This window comes from Chrysemys picta, chromosome 11 (genome assembly GCF_011386835.1).
Source record: "Chrysemys picta bellii isolate R12L10 chromosome 11, ASM1138683v2, whole genome shotgun sequence".
Lineage (NCBI taxonomy): Eukaryota > Metazoa > Chordata > Testudines > Emydidae > Chrysemys > Chrysemys picta.
Genome location: NC_088801.1, coordinates 11,060,628 through 11,084,313, shown reverse-complemented (window position 1 = coordinate 11,084,313; position 23,686 = coordinate 11,060,628). Strand labels below are relative to the sequence as shown.

The 23,686-nt window shown below is 41.4% G+C and overlaps 1 protein-coding gene across 2 annotated transcripts in view; it reads right to left on the bottom strand.

The window, feature by feature from the left end:
• Positions 1 to 5,254: 5,254 nt before the first annotated feature.
• Positions 5,255 to 23,686, bottom strand: part of PDIA5 (protein disulfide isomerase family A member 5) — a 121,167-nt gene continuing 102,735 nt past the window's right edge. The window contains exons 15-17 of one of the 2 annotated variants that reach the window (XM_005279807.4): positions 21,775 to 21,845; positions 13,810 to 13,944; positions 5,255 to 6,464 (exon numbers count right to left, since the gene is read on the bottom strand). In XM_005279807.4, coding sequence (XP_005279864.1) covers positions 6,384 to 6,464; positions 13,810 to 13,944; positions 21,775 to 21,845 — 287 coding nt within the window. In that variant the 3' untranslated portion in view covers positions 5,255 to 6,383. The remainder of the gene's footprint in view (positions 6,465 to 13,809; positions 13,945 to 21,774; positions 21,846 to 23,686) is intronic. The other variant, XR_006172785.2, reaches the window with a different exon arrangement.

Below are 23,686 nucleotides of genomic sequence, written 5' to 3'. Positions count from 1 at the left end.
CATTCCTGTTGAAGGACAGCCACAGCTCGTAAACAGTACGCAAGATGGACTTCTCTTCCCATAGCCCCTTGTCTCCTGACACTGTCAAAATCCCCCCTGGTGAGGATTGAGGGGATCTGGACTGGGGCATCTCTGGATCCAGGAGAACACAGATGTTCTCTAGAGTGGTGTACATTTCTGCTTGCCTAATTCTGGTGGGACAAGCAATGTGGGAAGGCTTACGTGGCAGATCCATATGGGGTCATGACAGTACTGCGAGTGAATGAGGCTCCATTGTGTGCTCTTCGATGGTACCAGTGGTTCTCGGTTCCTTTGACCTGGATGGTATCATAGGTGGCAACATTGCAGCTGTGGAGTCCACGACTGGTGGAGCCTTGCCCCCGTGTGCCTCTTTATCATGGCTCTGAGGCTTAATACGTCCTAAGTCCTTGGACACTGGGCAGTTTTGTATGCAAGCAGTCAAGGGCAATGAATAGAAAAGGATCAGCTCTTGTTTTTCCCTCTCAACTTAAGCCTAGCCATGAAAGGTAAGCAGAAAAATTGGTCCCATTAACTGACTGATACACTCCTACTAAAGGAAGGGTTTGAATAAAGTTTTCTCAAGTCCAAAGAGTAGTGACCTCAACCATGTTTTCAGTATGAATCCCCTTCGCACTACCCACATGACCTTTGCTGCAAACTCCCCCATGCTTTTAATTTATCCTTAGTACTCCTAACTATACATCCAGAAATTTTAAAACTCACAGATAAAAGGGAAAACTTATTTTGGATCCACTGGTTTGCAACTCTACCGCTGGAAAAACTAAGGGAAGGTAACATTAATGTAGGGAATCAAATGGCAAAGAAAACAGATATTTGACTTAAAGATCATCACCTGGTGGTAAAGGCTAAATTTCTTTCTTGCTGCTTTCAGGATTATATCCTGAAACCCTTGCTCAGGAGTGTAGTCCTTAATTACAGATTTATGGGACTACTCACCCTTAAATTAAATGGAGTGTGCACATAAATAAGTAGTCCCTGCTCCTTGGATTATTTTGAATGTAAGATTACTTTGTCAAATGTTTTTGAGCTGTAAAATGCATGTTGGCAGGGATCTTGAATGACTAGTAAATCTGTATACATGATGTTTTCTTTTCTACATTGCTTTTCTATTGATTCACTACTATCAAGACTATTAAGATTAATGCTGATAGTCTGTTTAAAAAATAAAATCAACTAGTAAATTCCTGAATTGCTGTGATGATGATGTTTCTTTCAAAAAGCTATCAACCTCGAAACTCATTAAATCATCCATGAAATGGTTTCATAGAATACCTCAGAAATGTACTTCGGTTTTATCTTAAATTTTACCATCCATGCAGGACTTGCCTATTCAGAGACTATCTATCTGTCTAATCCTTGGATTAAAGATTTAAACATACAAACTTCCTTTCTCCCCCTAGTCACTTTTTATTCTTAATGGTAGAGCAGTTAGCCACTAGACGGAGACTAAGGCTTGGATTTTTAAAGCAATTTAAGGTAATTACCCCAAATCCCAATGAAATTCAACAAATTCAGTGGAATTTGGAGACATGAACCCCTTAAATTCCTTTGAAAAAAAGTAGCCCAGTTTCCCAATACAGGTTCTTGGGCCGGTAAATGAGCTTCCCTTACTAACCTGTACATAAGCCCCTTTGTTTTCAGTTTAAACTGATATTTACCACACACACAAAAAAAAAAAAATCCCAGGTTTTACAAAAAGTATTATTTGTTGTTTTTTTTTCAATTTTCACCCTACTTTTGAATCATTCAAATATATAAAAAACAACTTGTTTTATTAGGAAAATACAATATATTGCATGAAATATATGTATTATAATACATTAGTCTGTGTGTATATTCAAGTAGGCTATGTATTAGTCTAGAAGATACAAACAATAAACAAACAGGCACGCACTCAAACTCTGAAGTGCGTGCGCGTCTAACGGCACTGATTAATCTCACACCCACCACATACCCATTTCAAACTGTTCGCAGATAATGGTTTAAAGATGTGACACACTAAAATGGGAAGAAAACAAAAATCTGTATCAGAATATGTTTCAGAAAACAAAAACAGGAGAAAAGGATGAAGTTGAGTGTATGCTTTTCAAATGGTGTGGCCCAATTATTAAATGTAAATATTTATAGGCTAATAGTTCTAAGTCTACAACAGTAAACTGTTTATTCAAATGAAAATTTTTATTTGGGGATTGGAAATGTTTTCTTAAATTCAGACATGGTATTGTGTTTTTAGTTCTGCAGCAAGCCACACAAGTCCATTCATCAAAGCATTAATCTACTGAATACTTTTCCCTCCTGTCCTTCTATCCAGCAAAACAAACCACGATATTTACCCATACAAATTAATAGTTTTTTCCACCGATTTTCACCTGTTTTTGTTGTTGTAGTAATAAACACCAATAAATTCCTGGGAAAAATTAAAGAAAATAAAAACTGAAAATAAAGGGCCCTGCCTATACAGTTACATAGGACTTTATCCTGTAGCCTTACTCACTTGGGAAGAAATCTAAAGCTCTGTAGGGCCAGTACAAGGCTTATTTTGAGGATTTAAGTGGTACATAGTCTTTGGCTGGTCCTTTGCACAGTGGCACATCAATGTTTTGTATCGTTTACCAAACACATACACCTTTTCTCTTGATTGTCCTCCGGGGTTCCAAATATCCCACGAGATGGAAGATATGCCTGACTAGATACAGCTACCTCCACTAGCTGGTTGCTCATATTGAACTATATTACCTCTAACACACTGGGCTTGGCTTCTCTATGCACAAAGTTTGATTTTTTTTCCTAAAGAGATTTCATCTATATTCAAGGAAAAGAAAAGTCTTAAAGAATTCTACTTCATAACAGCATCATGGCTGAAGGTGGCACTAGGAAGCTTGGTAGTCTGGCCAGGTGCACTAGATGTACAGTAGCATTTTCTAATCAGGGAAAGTAAATCATCTGGGCTTCCCCGCCCCCCCTCAACCATCAGAACACAGAGCAAACTTCAGCTAGTTGCTCTAAAATGAGAGACTGAAATGGAAGAATTAAAAAGCAAATGCAAAGTGAAACTTGTGAACCAAAAAAAGAATGGCATGGCATGCTCTAGAAATTAGTCTGGGGAAGTTCTCTGGCCTCTGTTATACAGGTAAGACTAGATGATCACAATGGTCCCTTCTGGCCTTGGAATCTATGAATTCTTTATTCACACCATTAGTCTCAAAGGGACTACTCCCGTGGATGACTTGAAGGGCCTTTAGATCATACCAACAAGGGCTGCAGGATCAGGATCGTTCACAAGAACGGCAGCCTCTGATTCACTGCAAGCCACTAATGACAAGTAATTAATTTATTGTTGATACCTGATTTGACAAAGATTGTTACTCATCTTTAATAGTACAAATTCATGCTTGACTAACCATACCTTCTGCAAATGACACGGGATGATAAATATGTGAAACTGGCCTTCCATTTAAAGACAGAGACTCAAATCTTGTGTCTGTCAAGTAAGAGGTTGTAAAAAAAGAAGAGAATTTTAAGTGTGATTTTAGAAAAAAGGAAGTTGAATAGTCAGTGTAACTTCAACGGGTCAGAATATGATTTTATTTGCCCTAGTGTAAATTCAGATTAACTTCATTGACTTCAATAAATTTATTCTGGATTTACACTAGTGTAACTGAGATCAGAATCAGGCCCAAATGTTACCTAATTAAACAGGCTAGGAAGTAAGTTTGATATACTCTGGTTCATAGTAGCCAATGCTTTTGTTAGCAATTAGATTTAATTGTTCATCTTGTTCAAAATCATCTCTTTCAAAGACATTCTGCCTATAAACCAGATGAGTAATGACCCTATAACAGTAGGTAAAGTATTTTCAAGTATTTTGTATTTGTACATTAACACACAATTAACTGAGGAAAAAGCCCCTCCAAGTCCAAGAAGCAACATGACAAAACACCAAAAGAAAAACTAGGCTCCTTAATTTTATTATGGTGTAACCAGCTGTAAAGAATTACTGGTCTAAAGCATAGTGTGTAATTGTCCTATTCTAAACATTTACTAAAGCCTATAAATCACAGCAGTCCCAAGAAGTGATGTCACCTTTGGCCAGCTGTGATCTTATTTTTTAAAAAAGTCTACAATTCTCTGCAATTAATGCAAATATAGACATATCCCACAGCTTAGGATTTCATGGATGTTGTATTTCCTTTCCTCAGTGCCAACCACTTCGAGATCATGAAAATTACAGTAACATGTCTAGTTTTGGACTGATTGTATTCGTTGCTTCATACTCAGCCAGAAGCAAAGATCTTCCCTCTTGGAATCTAAAGACCGTATATAATTTTTTCCCCCTCACACATAAGGCTGAATAGGCCCTACTCAGCATGAGGACAGTTTAAAGGATCTGATCCATAGCTACCAATGAGCATGGGACATAATGCAAAACAGTGGCTATGCCAAAAAAAAAAAAGGACTAGTGGGAGGGTAAACAGGAGGTTGTTATAAATTATTAGGCCATGCAGAATATCCCTGTACTGCTTGACAGCTAATTTTGTTGGTGGTGGGAAGATTCAGGAGGTGCCTAATAAGAGGAAATATTTGGCATGGCATCATCATTGCTTAGATTTATGGCATGGTTAACAAGCTGGCCACCACACAAGACAAATCAGCCTACCAGCTCTTACTCCTGATTACTCAGTAATGGCTTCAGCAGCTTAATGAGTGGCAAATGTACAGTCCCATTAATTGGGCAAGAGAGAGGAGGAGGCGGCGGCGACGTGCACCCAAAACGGACAAGAGTGTGAGAAATCCCTTAACCTCTCCACCAATGTAGCGAGAAGTTGCCCCTTAGTTGCCACTGAGACAGGCAAAAGAGATATTTCATATATAAATTTATAAGATATATTTAATATATCTGCAAACTTCTAATAGCAATAGAGAAAGTGTTCAGGTCCAAGTGATGGTTCTCCATCATTTAATGAGGAAGCTATGTCAACCTGCAGTTCAATGTCACCAGAGAGTGTGAAATGTGAGACTAGTGCCACAGAGGATATACTAAAAAACAGAGAACCTATAAGAGTTAAACGATGGGCTTGCCCCTTACTCAGACAGGAAATAACCCTTGTTCATGGAACCTGCAGTGGCTTATACTTTCTTGTCACCAGCTCTTACGGGTACTGGTTACATAGCACGTTGCCTGAAAGAGCTGCAAAACCAGGTTGATACAGGATTAAAACATTTTCAATTTTTTTATTGATTTATTTTTAGGTCAAAATGAATCTTAAAAAACCCATTCTATGAAGACATATCAAGTACCTCCAGATGAATGCAACTTTGTAAAACGAACAGCACAATCGCACATTTTTAAAGCACTCTCTGTAGTAATGCTGTATTTCTTTACAGTGATTTGCAGTCTTTAACATGACTGCTAAAGACATGTTTTAATGCTGTAACTCCATTTTTTAATTTTTATTTAACAAACAATGCGGACAAGTATTTGGAATGTACACAAATTGTCTTGTATGTAATTTCTGCATATCAAAAATATTACACATCTGTCAGACAGTCAATCAAATATACTGCTTTCCAATATGCATTTCATATGGCCTAAACATAAATTTACAAAAAAGACAAACAGCCTACATTTTGCTCCCATATTTACAGGGGCATTTGATGACATAAATGCTGAAAAATGAGACTGATTCTGAACTTAAACTATGCTGTGCCGATTTTTGACAACTTTGTTTAAAATGACTCAGTACATTCTATAAAGATATGTAAACAGTTCTGGTACAGCGGATTAAAAATGAAATCAGTTAGATCTGGAATGGTCAATGCTAGTGTCTTCATTAACTCAATTTCCCTATTTATCCCTGAGCACCTTAAAATTGTTCCCCCCAAACATCTCTGAACAACATTTATCTATTTCACAAAAATGCAAAACTGCATTTGAACAGATTTTTATGTTTCTCAAAAGTCCCATTTTCCTCCACTGATTTAAAAAAACAACAACAAGTTATTACATGGATTGTAATACCCTTCAAAGAAAAATGCAGAATCACCGTATCAAACATCTTCACCTACAGACACACTACAGATTACAAAAATATTGCATAGGAGTGTTGATGGGCATATTCTCACATCATGAGAAAACGCTAGTTTTTAAACAGAATATGGCAACAATCTGTTTTCCTTTAAAAATCAAGTAGTTTCACTTTATTTCAAAATTGTACAAAATGGCCATGGCTGTTTTTTTTGTTTTTAAGTCTCTGTCTTTAGAATATGTGAAATCTCAGGCACAGTAACAATGGACCTGGGACCATTCACAGTGCAGTGGAAAATGTCTTTTGAGGCAGAAATTACAGTTCATCCTTCTTCTTTCCTACCCTTTCATGGTCTCTTTCTCTAAGAGTTCGCATGAAAGTGGCAAATCCAGACTCCTGTATTTAAAGAAAAATATTGGTTACATTTTTTAAATAAAAAAGACACCAAAACAATGTTTCAAGACTCCCAACACCAAGGCATGGGTATGTACGTTTAATGTAAACTAGAGAACAGTCATTGCTTCTGTATTGTCTGATCACAACAATGTGCTGGTGCAGGGCTTTGATACTGTACCACATGAGGAATTATTGGTTAAACTGGAAAACATGGGGATCGATATGAAAATCCAGAGGTGGATAAGGAATTGGTTAATGGGGAGAATGCAGCGGGTCGTATTAAAGGGTGAACTGTCAGGTTGGAGGGAGGTTACTAGTGGAGTGCCTCAAGGTTCGGTTTTGGGACCCATTTTATTTAATCTATTTATAACTGACCTCGGAACCGATTGCAGGAGTGGGCTGATAAAGTTTGCGGATGATACGAAGGTGGGAGGCGTTGCAAATTCGGAGGAGGATAGGGATATTCTGCAGGGAGACTTGAATGAGCTTGTGAATTGGAGTATCAGAAATAGGATGAAATTTAATAGTGAAAAGTGTAAGGTGATGCACTTGGGGATGACTAATAACAATTTTAGTTACAAGATGGGGACGCATTGGTTAGAAGTAACGGAAGAGGAGAAGGACCTAGGGGTGCTTGTAGACCGCAGGATGACTATGAGTCGACAATGTGACGTGGCGGTGAAAAAAGCCAATGCGGTCCTGGGATGCATTAGGCGAGGTATATCTAGTAGGGATAAGGAGGTCTTGCTTCCGTTGTATAAGGCGCTGGTGAGACCTCATTTGGAATACTGTGTGCAGTTCTGGTCTCCCATGTTTAAAAAAGATGAACTCAAACTGGAACGGGTGCAGAGAAGGGCGACTAGGATGATCAGAGGAATGGAAAACCTGTCGTATGAAAGGAGACTAGAGGAGCTTGGGTTGTTTAGTCTGACAAAGCGAAGGCTGAGGGGGGATATGATTGCTATCTTTAAATATGTCAGAGGGATAAATACAAGGGAGGGAGAGGAATTATTCCAGCTTAGTACTAATGTGGACACAAGAACGAATGGATATAAACTGGCCGTGGGGAAGTTCAGGCTTGAAATTAGACGAAGGTTTCTGACCGTCAGAGGGGTGAAATATTGGAACGGCCTTCCGAGGGAAACGGTGGGGGCGACGGACCTGTCTGGTTTTAAGATTAAGTTAGATAAGTTTATGGAGGGCATGGTTTAATGGTAAAACATAGTAGCCAAGGAAAACCAAGCAATGGTACGTAAATAGTATAATGGCCAACAGGGGTCAGGCTAGAGACTCTTGCCTACATGCTCGGGGTCTTACTGATCGCCATATTTGGGGTCGGGAAGGAATTTTCCTCCAGGGTAGATTGGCTGAGCCTCTGGAGGTTTTTCGCCTTCCTCCGCAGCATGGGGCAGGGATCAATAGCAGGAGGGTCTCTGCCGATTGAAGTCACTAAAACACGGGATTGGGGACTTCAACAGCAGAGTCCAGGGAAGGGTTTTGTGGCCTGCAGCATGCAGGGGGTCAGACCAGATGATCATAATGGTCCCTTCTGACCTTAAAGTCTATGAGTCTATGAGGGCTCCTCCAATGAAGTGGAAAAGGAAATATCCATAGAGGCTTTAGACTCCTCAAGTTTCTCATGAAAAACTGGCAGTAGGGAGGGGAGGAAGAATATGGAAGGCAACAATGTAACGGAGGAGAGGGCAGGGAGCTTCTCACAAATTTTGTCAATGCTTTTTCATTAATAAACTCTGAAACATACATTAGTGCCATGTTAATATGCTGTATGCACCACTTCAGAACCAGCTAGTAGACATGCGATTGCCACCCAAGAGCACAGAGATGTGTCAATTCTTTATTCCATGATATTGCTCGGCCTTGGTTGTCTCTAGGGCTCTCTCTTAGACCTTAGATCACAACCGACTCCACATGGGCATGAAGTGCCACATGAATGTAAAGGACCTGCTCATGCAGAATCTGTTACTGGACTGGGGCCCTGATTAACAAAAGGTGGTTCTTTGTGCAACCCAGGGAATTAATTTACAAGTAAAGGTTTCTTTGGCAGAGTCAGGAACAGAATACAGGTTTCCTGAGTCCCAGTGCCTTCCTCTAACTGCTAGAATTCCTTTGCAAGATAGAATCATAGAATCATAGAATATCAGGGTTGGAAGGGACCTCAGGAGGTCATCTAGTCCAACCCCCTGCTCAAAGCAGGACCAATTCCCAACTAAATCATCCCAGCCAGGGCTTTGTCAAGCTGGGCCTTAAAAACCTCCAAGGAAGGAGATTCCACCACCTCCCTAGGTACGCATTCCAGTGCTTCACCACCCTCCTAGTGAAATAGTGTTTCCTAATATCCAACCTAGACCTCCCTCACTGCAACTTGAGACCATTGCTCCTCGTTCTGTCATCTGCTACCACTGAGAACAGCCGAGCTCCATCCTCTTTGGAACCCCCCCCCCCTCGGGTAGTTGAAAGCAGCTATCAAATCCCCCCTCATTCTTCTCTTCTGGAGACTAAACAATCCCAGTTCCCTCAGTCTCTCCTCATAAGTCATGTGCTCCAGACCCCTAATCATTTTTGTTGCCCTCCGCTGGACTCTTTCCAATTTTTCCACATCCTTCTTGTAGTGTGGGACCCAAAACTGGACACAGTACTCCAGCTGAGGCCTCACCAATGTCGAATAAAGGGGAACGATCACGTTCCTCGATCTGCTGGCAATGCCCCTACTTATACAGCCCAAAATGCCGTTAGCCTTCTTGGCAACAAGAGCACACTGTTGACTCATATCCAGCTTCTCATCCACTGTGACCCCTAGGTCCTTTTCTGCAGAACTGCTACCTAGCCATTCAGTCCGTAGTCTGTAACAGTGCATGGGATTCTTCCGTCCTAAGTGCAGGACTCTGCACTTGTCCTTGTTGAACCTCATCAGGTTTTTTTTTGCCCAATCCTCTAATTTGTCTAGGTCCCTCTGTATCCGATCCCTACCCTCTCGTGTATCTACCACGCCTCCCAGTTTAGTGACATCTGCAAACTTGCTGAGAGTGCAGTCCACACCATCCTCCAGATCATTAATAAAGATATTAAACAAAACCGGCCCCAGGACCGACCCTTGGGGCACTCCGCTTGAAACCAGCTGCCAACTAGACATGGAGCCATTGATCACTAACCGTTGAGCCCGACGATCTAGCCAGCTTTCTATCCACCTTACAGTCCATTCATCCAGCCCATACTTCTTTAACTTGGCGGCAAGAATACTGTGGGAGACCATATCAAAAGAACAGGAGTACTTGTGGCACCTTAGAGACTAACAAATTTATTAGAGCATAAGCTTTCGTGGACTACAGCCCACTTCTTCGGATGCGGGCTGTAGTCCACGAAAGCTTATGCTCTAATAAATTTGTTAGTCTCTAAGGTGCCACAAGTACTCCTGTTCTCTTTGCGGATACAGACTAACACGGCTGCTACTCTGAAACGTATCAAAAGCTTTGCTAAAGTCAAGGAATAACACATCCACTGCTTTCCCCTCATCCACAGAGCCAGTTATCTCATCATAGACGGCAATTAGGTTAGTCAGACACGACTTCCCCTTGGTGAATCCATGCTGATTGTTCCTGATCACTTTCCTCTCCTCTAAGTGTTTCATAATTGATTCCTTGAGGACCTGCTCCATGATTTTTCCAGGGACTGAGGTGAGGATGACTGGCCTGTAGTTCCCCGGATCCTCCTTCTTCCCTTTTTTAAAGATGGGCACTACATTAGCCTTTTTCCAGTCATCTGGGACCTCCCCGGATCGCCATGAGTTTTCAAAAATAATGGCCAATGGCTCTGCAATCTCATCCGCCAACTCCTTTATCACCCTTGGATGCAGCGCATCCAGCCCCATGGACTTGTGCACATCCAGTTTTTCTAAATAGTCCCGAACCACTTCTTTCTCCACAGAGGGCTGGTCACCTTCTCCCCATACTGTGCGGCCCAGTGCAGCAGTCTGGGAGCTGACCTTGTTCGTGAAGACAGAGGCAAAAAAGTCATTGAGTACATTAGCTTTTTCCACATCCTCGGTCACTAGGTTGCCTCCCTCATTCAGTAAGGGGCCCACACTTTCCTTGACTTTCTTCTTGTTGATAACATACCTGAAGAAACCTTTCTTGTTACTCTTAACATCTCTTGCTAGCTGCAACTCCAAGTGTGATTTGGCCTTCCTGATTTCACTCCTGCATGCCTGAGCAATATTTTTATACTCCTCCCTGGTCATTTGTCCAATCTTCTACTTCTTGTAAGCTTCTTTTTTGTGTTTAAGATCAGCAAGGATTTCACTGTTTAGCCAAGCTGGTCGCCTGCCATATTTACTGTTCTTTCTACACATCGGGATGGTTTGTTCCTGCAACCGCAATAAGGATTCTTTAAAATACAGCCAGCTCTCCTGGACCCCTTTGCCCTTCATGTTATTCTCCCAGGGGATCCTGCCCATCTGTTCCCTGAGGGAGTCAAAGTCTGCTTTTCTGAAGTCCAGGGTCCGTAATCTGCTGCTCTCCTTTCTTCCTTGTGTCAGGATCCTGAACTCGACCATCTCGTGGTCACTGCCTCCCAGGTTCCCATCCACTTTTGCTTCCCCTACTAATTCTTCCCTGTTTGTGAGCAGCAGGTCAAGAAAAGCTTTGCCCCTAGTTGGTTCCTCCAGCACTTGCACCAGGAAGTGTCTGCTATAGGAGGCTATAGGCCAAGATTCTTCAACCTTTGACACAGTAAAAGGAATCCAGGAGAATGGTAGTTCTTGAAGTGTTTTACTGCTTTAGTAACAGCATCCTTTGCTATCATATTGCAACAAACCTGTAACTCTATGCACTTCATGGTTGTCACTTTGCTGCATGTATGTCCATTCAGGACTTCGCAATGACAGCAGGGACAGAAATCACATTCTCTGGCTCCAAAAGCAGATGGCCATGCCATCAAACTAAAGGAGAATCTCCAGTACTTGTTTAAAGTAGAGAGACACAATAGAGTAATTCTAATTCTATCCAATAAAGAGCCAGTTGTACACAAACACACTAGCTAGAACATTTTCCAACAATTGGACAATGTCTCCCTTAAGTCAGGTGATTCTAGAGCTGGAATCCTTTCTTTCTTAAATCTCAGAAGAACGGCCATACAAGGTCAGAGCAATGGTCCTTCTAGCCCAGTATCCTGTCTTCCGACAGTGGCCAGTGCCAGATGATTCAGAGGAAATGAACAGAACAGGTAATCATCAAGTGATACATCCCGTCGCCCATTCCCAGCTTCTGGCAAACAGAGCCTAGGGACACGTCAGAGCATGGTTTTGCATCCCCGCCCATCCTGCCATTGATGGAGCTATCCTCCTTGAACTTATCTAGTTCTTTTTTTGAACCCTGTTATAGTCTTGGCCTTTACAACATCCTCTGGCAAAGAGTTCCACAGGTTGACTGTGTGTTGTGGGAAGAAATACTTTCTTTTGTTTGTTTTAAACCTGCTGCCTATTCATTTCATTTGGTGACCCCTAGTTCTTGTGTTCTGAGAAGGAGAAAATAACACTTCCTTATTTACTTTCTTCACACCAATCATGATTTTATAGACCTCTATCATATCCCTCCTTAGTCATCTCTTTTCCAACCTGAAAAGTCCCATCTGCTATTTTGTTGCCCAGTCCCCCGGTTTTATGAGATCCTTTTCTACCTCTCTGCAGTCTGCTTGGGACTTAACTATCTTGAGTAGTTTTGTATCATCTGCAAATTTTGCCACCTCATTGTTTATCCCTTTTTCCAGATCATTTAGGAATATGTTGAATAGGACTGGGCCCCGTACAGACCCCTCAGGGACACCATTTACCTCTTTCCATTCTGAAAACAGACCATTTTATCCTTTGTGTCCTATCTTTTAACCAGTTACTGATCCAGGAGAGGACCGTCCCTCTTATCCCATGACAGCTTACTTTGCTTAAGAGCCTTTGTTGAGGGACCTTGTCAAAGGCTTTCTGAAAATTTAAGTACACTATATCCACTGGATCACCCTTGACCACGTGCTTGTTGACCTCCTCAAAGAATTCTAGTAGTTTGTTCAGGCATGATTTCTCCTTACAAAAACCATGTTGACTCTTCCCCAACAAATCGTATTCATCTATGTGTCTAATACTGTTTTTTTTTTTTTTACTATAGTTTCAACCAATTTGCCCAGTACTGAAGTTAGGCTTACCGTCCTGTAATTGCCAGGATTGCCTCTGGAGCATTTTTTAAAAATTTACATCACATTAGCTATCCTTCAGTCATCTGGTACCAAAGCTGATTTAAATGATAGGTTACATACCACCATTAATAGTTCTGCAATTTCATATTTGAGTTCCTTCAGAACTCTTGGGGGAAATACCATTTGGTCCTGGTGACTTATTACTGTTTAATTTATCAATTTGTTCCAAAACCTCTTCTAATAATACCTCAATCTGGGACAGTTCCTCAGATTTGTCACCTAAAAAGAATGGCTCAGGTTTGGGAATCTCCCTCACATTCTCAGCCGTGAAGACCGATGCAAAGAATTCATTTGGTTTCTCCACAATGGCCTTGTCTTCCTTGAATGCTCCTTTAGCATCTTGATCGTCCAGTGACCCCACTCGTGGTTTAGCAGGCTTCCTACTTCTGATGTACTTAAAAAAAAATGCTATTACTTTTTGAGTCTTTGGCTAGCTGTTCTTCGATTTTTTTAGCCTTCCTAATTATATTTTTACACTTCACTTGCCAGAGTTTATGTTCCTTTCTATTTTCCTCAATACAATTTAACTTCCAATTTTTAAAGGATGTCTTTTTACCTCTAACAGCTTCTTTTACTTTGTTGTTTAGACACGGTGGCACTTTTTTGGTTCTCGTACTATGTTTTTTAATTTGCGGTATACATTTAAATTGAGCCTCTATTATGGTTTCTTTAAAAAGTTTCCATGCAGCTTGCAGGGATTTCCCTTTTGGAGCGGTACCTTTTAATTTCTGTTTCACTAAACTCCTCATTTTTGTGTCGGTCCCTTTTCTGAAATTAAATGTTTCCATGGAGGTCCTGGACTTCAATCTCTTACCTGGCAGCCTAAATCATCAAATTCACTCCAAATTTCCCTTAGTAGGTGATAAATTTCCCAGAATAGACCAAACAAGTTCCAGTTCAAAAATGTGTATGGGTGTGGTACACAATGATTCAGCCCGGTGAATTACTGATGGGAGCGGAAAAGCCTTTTGCAATACATTGAAAGTTTACCCTGTCCTGTTAATTTACAACAAAAATGGAAAGAGACAAGACACTCCTCTCCCCATGGAGGTTATTTTTTCAAATTGCAACCTGTTCTTATACTTACCCCTCTCTCTCCGTTATATTTTTCTACAAACTTCCCATAGTTGTAATAGTTAAAGGTGGGGTAACCATCCACACCTTCCTGTTTACACAGATCATGGTTCTGTTCTTTGGCACAGTCCACTGCAGCATAGGCGATCTGAAATACATAAGAGATGAAAAACCATAACCGTCTGCTGCTTCAAATAGCGACACTTTCAGTGGATGAGAAATTGAAGAGATGCATACACCCTCTGCTGTTGCAGCCCAGATTGTCTGGAATAGGAACAACCACTTGTACCAAAATATGCAATGCTTTTATAATCTCCAGAGATGGGGAGAAGGATAAGAGCATCAGACTCAAGTTGACTTGCACAACCCTTAGGTAAGATGTGAACTCTGTTCTCTAGAGGTGCAGCAATTCATTGTGCTGGCTAGAACTGTATCTCTCAAACTTCATTAATTAGGGCTACTCGGCTGCAAGTGCTTACAGGGGAAGAAAACCATCTTCGTTATCCCTAAATATACTACTGTATCTGGCTGGCTGCAGCGTCTTCTTCCCTCTTTAGTTTATTCAGAGAAAAGCTTATATAGAAAGATGGTGCAATGTTTATTAATTAATTCATATAAGTGTAAAGGACATTAACGATGTATGCTCAAAGCAGCTGTAACAACCCTCACCCAGTTCCCAGGTTAAGTGAGATGTGGGTCTAGTGGGTAGGACACCAGAGTCAGAGGACCTAGGATTTAATCGTGGCTCCGTTATTCATATTCTGTGTGCCTTTAGGCAGGTTGCTTTACTCCTCTGCCACCCTTTGTCTGTCTTTTAGTTTGGACTGCAAGCTCTTTGGGGTAAGGTGTGTTATGAGTATGTACAGTGCCTAGCACCATGGAGTTCTGATCTCGGGTAAGGTCCCTAGACGGTACAAATAAATAACAGTAATAGCCCGAAAGAGAGGTCAGCGTGGCAACTCCAGGGCCGCCCGAGGGGTGGGGGGGGCAAGTGGGGCAATTTGCCCCAGGCCCTGGGCCCAGCAGGGGCCCCCATGAGAGTTTTTCGGGGCCCCTGGAGCGGGGTCCTTCACTCGCTCCAGGGGCCCTGGAAAACTCTCGCGGGGCCTGGGCCCCCGGAGCTTCTTCCGCTCCGGGTCTTCGGCAGCGGGGTGTCCTTCCGCTCCGGGACCCACCGCCCAAGTGCCCCAAAGACCCGCGTCGGGGGGTCCTTCCCCCCCCAGGACCTGACACCAAAGACCCCAGGCCCCCTGAATCCTCTGGGCGGCCCTGGGCAACTCTCTGCTGCTCTAACATAGACTGGCTTTGTCCCTCTTTGCCTGCTCACAGGGAGAGCTCGTAACTTAGGAGCCATAGTATGTCGTCCCAGACTAAACAGGGCTCCTGGCTACTGTTACCACCCTGTGTGTATCATTGGGAACCTGATTCTGAGAGGTACTGAGAACCAGCACTTCCCACTGGCTGCAGTGGGAGTTGTGGGTGCATCTCAGGATCAGGCCTTTTTTTAAATTTTCAGCTTCAGCTCTTTTGGAAAATGGACTTTACTTACATTGGCCCAATCCCACTGTTATCACATATACATAACTCCACCTGCAGAAGTTATTCTAAAGTTCTACTGCAATTTACACACACGTATTACCTTCACAATCCCATTATGCATTTGCTGGAGACTGGGTGGGTTATACAGCGTTAAGTCTATGCTACGTAAAAGCCAACCGATTAGAGAAGGGATTATTGTGACTACTGGCTACAGTGTTTCAAAGCTAATTTAATATCAGATGCATTTTAACTTTAACTTTCCATTCCACTGGCCTACTCCAAGCAATTGGAGCAAAATACCTTTTATTTGCATGATGTCAGTGCTTCTGATGCCCTGTACTCCCATAATTAAAGATCACTTACTATGCCACTATGTCTTTTATTTGCATGGTGAGGCAGTCAAAACTACATCAACTGATCGCAACATCTGGGCAGCAATTAAAGAAACTGGAAAATCTATCTTGGGTTTTGTGTTGTTTTGGATTTGAGATCCTCATAAAACAGTGGCTTAGAAAGATCAAACTCTATTGCATCCTCGGATGAAAATTGCTACTTCATTGCAGAATATCACTTCTTTATTCATGTGTTAAAACAGGAAAACCATTAAAGTGGCCTTAAAGACCAAGGATTCCTGAAGACTATTTAAATAAAGGAATAAAATCACAAATACATTTTGGTAGTTTTCGTACAACAGAAGGAACTCTCAATGAATCGGGGCCACTAAAGACAAATATTAAGAATCATCTGCAGCAAGAACTCTTCATTTGTTTATGTCAGGTATTTATACATTATAAGTGATATTAAAAGAGCATTGTTTAGTTGCATGTCAAGTAGTTGAAAGGAAAAGTCAGATTTATGGTTGTGCAAGGTTATTGCTGCCTCCTTGTGCAACCATTCTGTGCAATAAAATAAGGCAGGAGTCCTGTGGGAAAACGTTGTATCTGACCATGTAATTAAAGACTGTATCATAATGTACATGCAAGAGGGCAGAATTAAAGTTGCATGGGCAACCGTAGACCTGGTATTTCCGATCTCTGGAGTTCTTGATTTTGCAGCCTTAACAATGTTCTTTTATCCAAGTTTCATATGTAATTTCCTAATTGGTTTGGATTTTTTTTTTTTTAAAGAAAAAGGCAAAACCAATTCTATTAGGTGCAACTGTAAATCTCTGTATTGTGCATCAAACTGGGTTTGAATCCTAAACCCTCAGCATTGCAGCACAGACTGCCTCTACTTGCTACATTAGCTGGCAGCAGGAGAAAGCTGTTATTCAGAGGCAAGGGGGTGCAGTGGAGGGAAATGTGCTGGTGAGGCCATATGCTGCGTCAAAGGGTGGTGGTGATGCTCCATCTCTCTCTCTCTCTCTTCCTGGAGTGATGGGAGCTATTACTCCTTGCGATGTCCCCAGATGTGGCCCGCGGGAGGGTCAGCCACAGGGGCATATGCTGTGCCACACGTTAGTGCACTTTAGAAATCACAACCCAATAGTGCACAGTACCTCACTGTGCAGACAAGCCCATGTATATTACTATACTTAGTGTCATTGTTTTCTTCAGGGGAACCACCTCCCAACAGAATTGCGAAACAATTTTCTATTCTAGAGTGACGTTACCATTTTTAAAAAATGTGCATGTGTTAAATGGGTGTCTGGGAAAGAAACAATAGAATCTCCTTTCTTTCCGGAAATTGTTCCTCTTCTGTTTTTCAACCTTTTGCATTTTAACAGTCTGTCTTCCAGCCATGGTGGGATGATGTAAAATATCTTCCTTCGGTAGCAGTTGCTCTCCTGTTAAAATATGTACCACTACGCACTGGTTTATTGATTCAAGGAAATAAATCTCTGCAGGAGCTAATATTGACTTTTGTTATGAAAATGGAAGTGAATAACTGAATATTGATTCAAGGAAGGAATGATATAGGACAGGCTTATTTAAAACAATAAATTAGGGATAAAATTTCAGTGTGAAAAAGAATGGTACTATGCATCTGCTTTAGAGTAGTCAACTACAGATGACAAATCTGATTATAAAAAAAAAAAGTCTGTTGTTGCCAAGTGACTTAAAGGTTTTGATAGCACATATGAATTAAACAGGGACCCATTCTTCCCTATGTTTACTGTACAAGGTTTTATTTATGTAACTGGTTGTATCTCCAAAATACAATGCACCCCACTGAGGTTAGCCACAATTCACTCATTATTTCTAAGGGAATCAGTTTGCAAGAGAAGATTAATCTTTAGTTACCATGATGTACAGCAACAACATTACCATGTCTGATGAGTCTTTTTTTTTTTTTTTTAATTCAAGACATGCTTGAATCTCCAAAGTATTAGTTTCTTGTTTCTTTAGTGCATGTGTGTCCCAATTTCATCACACAGAATTTTCCTGGATTAGGACCTGAAAGTGTCGTTCAACCTAAAAAAAAGCGACTGCCAAAAATAGCATGGTGGAGTTCCATATTGTGATTCATTAAGTCTCACTGATTTCTAGAGGTTCTGCAGGTTCTAGAAGTCTTCCTTCAATGATGGCTGTGCAATCCCCATTTCTTCAGATTTTGCCCTCAATGACAACCATACAATCGCACTGTTAGCTGTCTGGTGGTCTGCTTTATATAGATGCATAAGAGTACAAGTGTGTTCAAAAAATGTAAGTAATTCCAAAGAGGCTTGCCCAAACAGCAGCACCTTTTGCAGAATTCTAGATCTCTCTTACTCTGTGGGCATGGAAAAAAAATCAACAGATTTCCTCCACGAAGTTCAGTTCAGAGCACCATAAATCAATTCATTCTAGCTTAACTCTGGACTCAGCCTTTTGGGGCTCAGTTGAAAATGAGCCTGCGGACTTCTGAAGGTTTTACTGGCGTCCCTAAGAGTCTCTAGTCTAGAGCACTGACTGAACACATCTTCATGCTCTTCCATCTGTTCAGCAAAGGGACAACAGTCACCCTTGCAACTCTTCAGCATCTGTTGGTGAGCCGGAAGGTATGAACGGTCTCTGCTGAAAGCATCCATAAAGAGAGCTGCAGATGCAAGTCAAGGCCCAGGTCTCTCTCCTGGCAGCTGCAAGTGAGGGCCAGAGCTCCCCAGGCAGCTGAAAACAAGAAGGTCCCAGGACCCAGGTTTAATATTTTTAAAGTACCTGAAAGTAACATTTTGTCAGCTGTTGAAAAGCAAGAAGTGACGTGCAACTGGCAGAGAATGAAGTCCTGCAGTGAGGGAGGAGCCTTGCAATGGGGGATGTCTCATTGGGCCTAGCAGAGTTGGTTGCATAAGAGCCTTTCCAGAAGCTGCTCTGAATTCCGTACAGTCAGGATGTGCTCAGCGTCTCTAGACGTCTCTCCTCGCTGGCCTGCTCTTACCAGTAGTCCAGAGACACTAAAGCAAGTGGAGGTGCAGGGGCCGTGGGTGGTATGCCAGAGCCAGATATTTCCAGATCTTCTGTAATGCGCAGACACATTGGACAAGCACATCAGCTGGATATTTCTGCTAAAGTAATCAGCAATGAGACAACCAATGAAACGTTGATATTTGGGGCCCAATTTTGAAATAGTGACTTTCATTTCTGTGCATCTGACTTTGCATGCAGATGATGGGCTTTGCATGTGCAAATTTTGTTGTTTAGTGCACAAGTATTATGTGATTGACAAGTGCACACCAACAGATTGCGTTCTTTGGAAAAAATCTGGCCTGTTGTTATGAGACTTCAAAATTAATGCCCCATTTTGATAACGGAGATAACATTCATACCTTCAAGCAGTCTGTTTTCTGTCTCTCTACAAACTTGGGAGAGCTCGGTCAGTTCACCTTTTCAGATATTTTTTGCAACCATAAGGCCTGGAATCATCCTTTCCTTTTTTAATTTAAAAAGTTAAAATTTTCCAGATGCCAAGGGGCCACCCTTATTGAAAAGTCCATGAGAATTTAATAGAAAATGGTAACACTTGAACCATCTGTTAGCATTGTTAGCATCCCTGTTACAGAATCCTACAGACAACCGTTTAAAAAATAGAGAAAGCTTAATTATTTTCTATTACATTCTGTACATTTTTAAGATTAATACCTTTGCTCCTTATTTTCGGAGTAATGTCTACCGAACCCTTTTGGTTTAATCCCTGTTTAATTCCATGGGGTCCCAATTCAACAAAACATTTGAGGATGTGTGTAACTTTAAACACAGGAGTTGTCTTATTGAAGTTAGTGGGGACAGTCACATGCTTAAGTCCTTTGCTGGATCAAAGCCCTATGTCTTTTCTACAAGGGCACCAACAGGCAGCAAGAAACATCTTGGTAGCCTATGGGTTGTGCATGACTGAAGAAGGTTCCCAAGGTGATCAATCCTTAGCACTTTCATAAATCAACAAGGGGAACGAAGCTGTTTTTGCTGCGTGCCTACCTTTCGGAAACTGTACAAACCTCAATATTCTCTATTGGATCTTCTGTTCCACCTCATTACATTTTATACCTCTGCACTTCAGCTTTAAATGCCCTCAGCTGAAATAAAGAGTTGCAGCCATCAATCATTGTCTCCAGGGCTTTGAGTCCTTTCACAGCTGCCTGCAGTTGTGAATCAAAACCTTCAGATGTTTGCATTCAGCACAACCATGACACATGCTAAAATTGTGATCAGATGTTTATTAATACATCCGGATAAGCAGGTTTCACATTGTTTGGTACATTCACTTCATAACTCCTAGATGGAATAAAATTGCAGGGAGCTCCGGACAGAAAGACCTGTCTCAGAGCTAGCAGAAGGTAGAGAGAAAAATGACATGTTTTTAGAATTCTTGCAAACAAACTAGTAACCACAAGGCATAACGTTGCAAAAGTTCCAGCAGCAGGAGAATTGAGAACGGTGTGCCACTAAATGCTGCTATATGCCACCTGAACCCAAGGGCATAACAGCAGCATTCTAATTCCATCCGTAAGCAAGACAAGAGAGCGGTTTGCCTCCCTACAGTTCATCACATGTAGTTCAGAAATTGACTAAATGCCCTCCATAGAAACTCCTCCCTGCTCTCCCAGCATGTGCACGCACAGATGCATCCACAGTTGATTGAGGTCTCACCAATATCTGTAAAGTCTAAATGGCAAGAGGTTTCAAAGCTAGCCCTTCATTTCCTAGTAAATCCCCCAAGCCATTTCGACAACATGGCTAGGTGAAAAGCAGGCAGGAAGTTAAACCACAAACATAGATATAGGATTATGGCCCCAATTCAGCAAAGGACTTAATCATGTTCCTCACTATAAGCAAGTGAGAAAACGGGACTAGTCATGTCCTTAAATAGATTGCTGAATTGGAGCCTCTGTTTCTTGTACAGACAGAAGGTGCTGGGTTGCAAAGACTGGGAAGAAGTAAAGGGAACTAAAAAAAGCAACAACAAAAAAGTGTTGTTGTTTTTTAATAGCATCTTTCGTACAAACCATATCCTGAAACACATTACAGATCATAGAGACAAGAGAGAAGACTGAAGATGTACTAACAACGGAGAAATGATAGGGCCTAACAGTAGAAGCCTTTGCTTAAATGAGCCAATGAGGCCACTTTATTTGTGTGAGCAAGGACTATCCATGTGACTAAGGGTTTGATTGATCTGACACAAATTGCAGTTTCCCAGTTCTTGGATTAAGGGTGGAATTTTCAACAGCTTGTATGTGATTTACAAAACACAAGTCCTATTGAAAGCCAATGGGACTTGTGCTCCCAAGAGACTTCATTTGGGTTTTGCTTGTAAATCACTTAAGCTCTTTTGACAATCCCCTCTGTGTTTCTGCCCAGAGTCAGGGTATGTCTACACTACAGTTGCTACGGTGCACAGCTCCAGCACTGCACTTGTGCCGCTGAAGGGCCATAGTGTAGATGCTCCCTACACTGACAGAAAGAGTGTTTCTGTCGCTATATTTAATCCACCTCTATGAAAGGTGATATTTGGGTTGATGGAATTCTTCTGTGGACCTAGCTGCGTCTACACTAGGGCTTAGATTGACCCATGGAACAGGGAACAAAATTTTTCACTGCTCTGAACTATGTAGCCAGGTCAAATTAAGAGTTAGGCTAGCTCAGACCTCAGACACATATATTTCTTCCTATGTCCACCCCACTAATTATAACAAGCCTGTAAGGAAGGGTGGACAAGAAAATGTTTAAAATAATCTTTATTTCTCATCTGTAGAGTTACAACATGATTTAATAGGGAAGATTTCACCCGAGAAGAATTAAAAGGGAAAAATAAAGAAAAATCAGAAAGAAGGTTAAAAGTTCAACTCAGTTTGGCCAAAAAAAAGTATGACCTCTAAGATGCACACATATTTTATAACTGATTAACTTGTTCAACAGCATTCTTCTGCACAAGCCTTATCATTAAATGAACTAGATCAAGCTTGTTAAGTGAAAAGGTGGCAGAGGCACTTTAAACATCTCAGAAACTATTAAAAATGGGTTACCTTTCGATCTTCTTTAAAGAGTTCTGCAGCAGTTGTGAAATGTGGGATGGAATTTTTACAGTGTGGACACCCTGTGCAGCATGGGAAGCAAAGGAAAAAAAATATGTAAAATTCATTGCAGAACAGGACATGGGGGCAACTGAAAGACAAGCCTGTAGGTAAATTAAGAATCAGCATTTAAAAGAAAAAAGAAAAAAAAAAACTTTCTAGATGAGAGGTTCTGAAACTCTGAGCTGAGGAACTTGGTGATATGGTGAGCGATCGCTGGGCACATGGCCTCCAGTTCAGGAAAGTATCCAAGTTTAAGAGAGAACTTAAATATTGGCATAATTCCCAATAAGCACGTGCTTAAATGTTGCCCTGAACAGGGATGGACTGAAGCTTAAGCGCCTTCCTGAATTGGAACCACAGTGCAAGGGTCTCCTCCTTATTTCCAGTTGCTTTAAATAGCATTAGAAAACATCTATAAACAGATTCAAGATTTTCATATTATTCTGTTTTCACATATGTAATTACTGTAGTTGCCACAGGGATGTTATGTGACTGAGAATGGGAGGACTAGAGGTGGAGGCAGTTGTGAATGGGAGGAGAGGTGGTCTGTATGCTTGAGAATTGGAAGGGAGGTATCCATGAGAGAATCTCTGCATTAAACATCAAGCTCACACTTTGAAAGTTCTAGAGCCACACCCTGGGGGTGGCTGTGAAGTACGTCAGTACACCAGCTTTTCTCAGCTGGAGGACAGACCTCCAATTTGCGTCAAGGTTACAAGTCCTTGCTTTTCCATAGTTTCCTCCCATTTGCTCACACAACAAACATTAGGCAATTTGAAAGGGATTGGGTGGGATAGGACTGAAGGAAAAAAACCTACACACAGAAAGGCTGCACAGTATACTGGTAAAACTTTGTGGGAAAGACTGGCTAATATATGCTGGTATTATAGCAGTGTCAAACTAGAGACTAGTTAGTTTCTCACTTATGTGGACAAAAAATTCATTCATATTTTACAAAAAAGCAAACCGGGGAAGGAAGATCTGCCCTTTTCATTAGAGAGCAGCTTCAGATTTTAACGGTCTCAATTCAGCAGCTCCGTATACTGTCTGTGATGAACCTGAGGTACTCTCAAATACTTGGCCTACATTAGATAAATCGGTGTGACCAAAAGTAACTAAATATCTGCAGTGAACTATTCTTCCTAACTTGTGGAGATTGTGCACAAAGGAGTTGTCAGAGCCCTTCTCTTTTGATTAGACACAAAGGAAACTGGTTACCTTCCTCCAGTCGTGCACTGATCTAATGTAAAGGTAAAAAGCTATCGACGGATAATCAAAGTATTCCTGCCTTTGCCTTCAAATGATAAAGATCAGCATGCAGGCAACTGCGTGTTCACAGTACAGCTCACATTATTCTTAGTCATTTATCACTGCAAAATATTTGTAAATAGGTGGCACTCTTCCCTTAGTCAGTATTGAACAGATGCCCTAGCATGATGTTAAAAGGCACTTTGTTACTGGAGCTGCTGTCTTTTAGATGAGATGTAAAACCAAGGTTCTGGTATCAAAGATTTCAAGGTCTTTTTCACAAGTGTAGATGGTTAACCCTGACATCTTGGCAAATTGCAGTACCATTGATTACACTGTTGGCCATCCTGCCAACTTCAGTCTGAATTGCACACAGTCTTCTTCCTGCAGGGAGGGATTTTCAAGAGCACGAAGTGACTTAGGAGCACAAGTCCCACTGAAAGCCAGTAAATTGGTAGGAAGTAAATACCAAAGAAAGTCAATGGAACTCGCACTCCTAACTCACCGAGGCATTTCTGAAAATCCCGCCCTTACTGTCCTCAATTACTTTATAGTGTTGCTACATTCCCATCCCAAAGGCAGCTGCACTTCGGCGCTCGGTAAAGAGATCCCT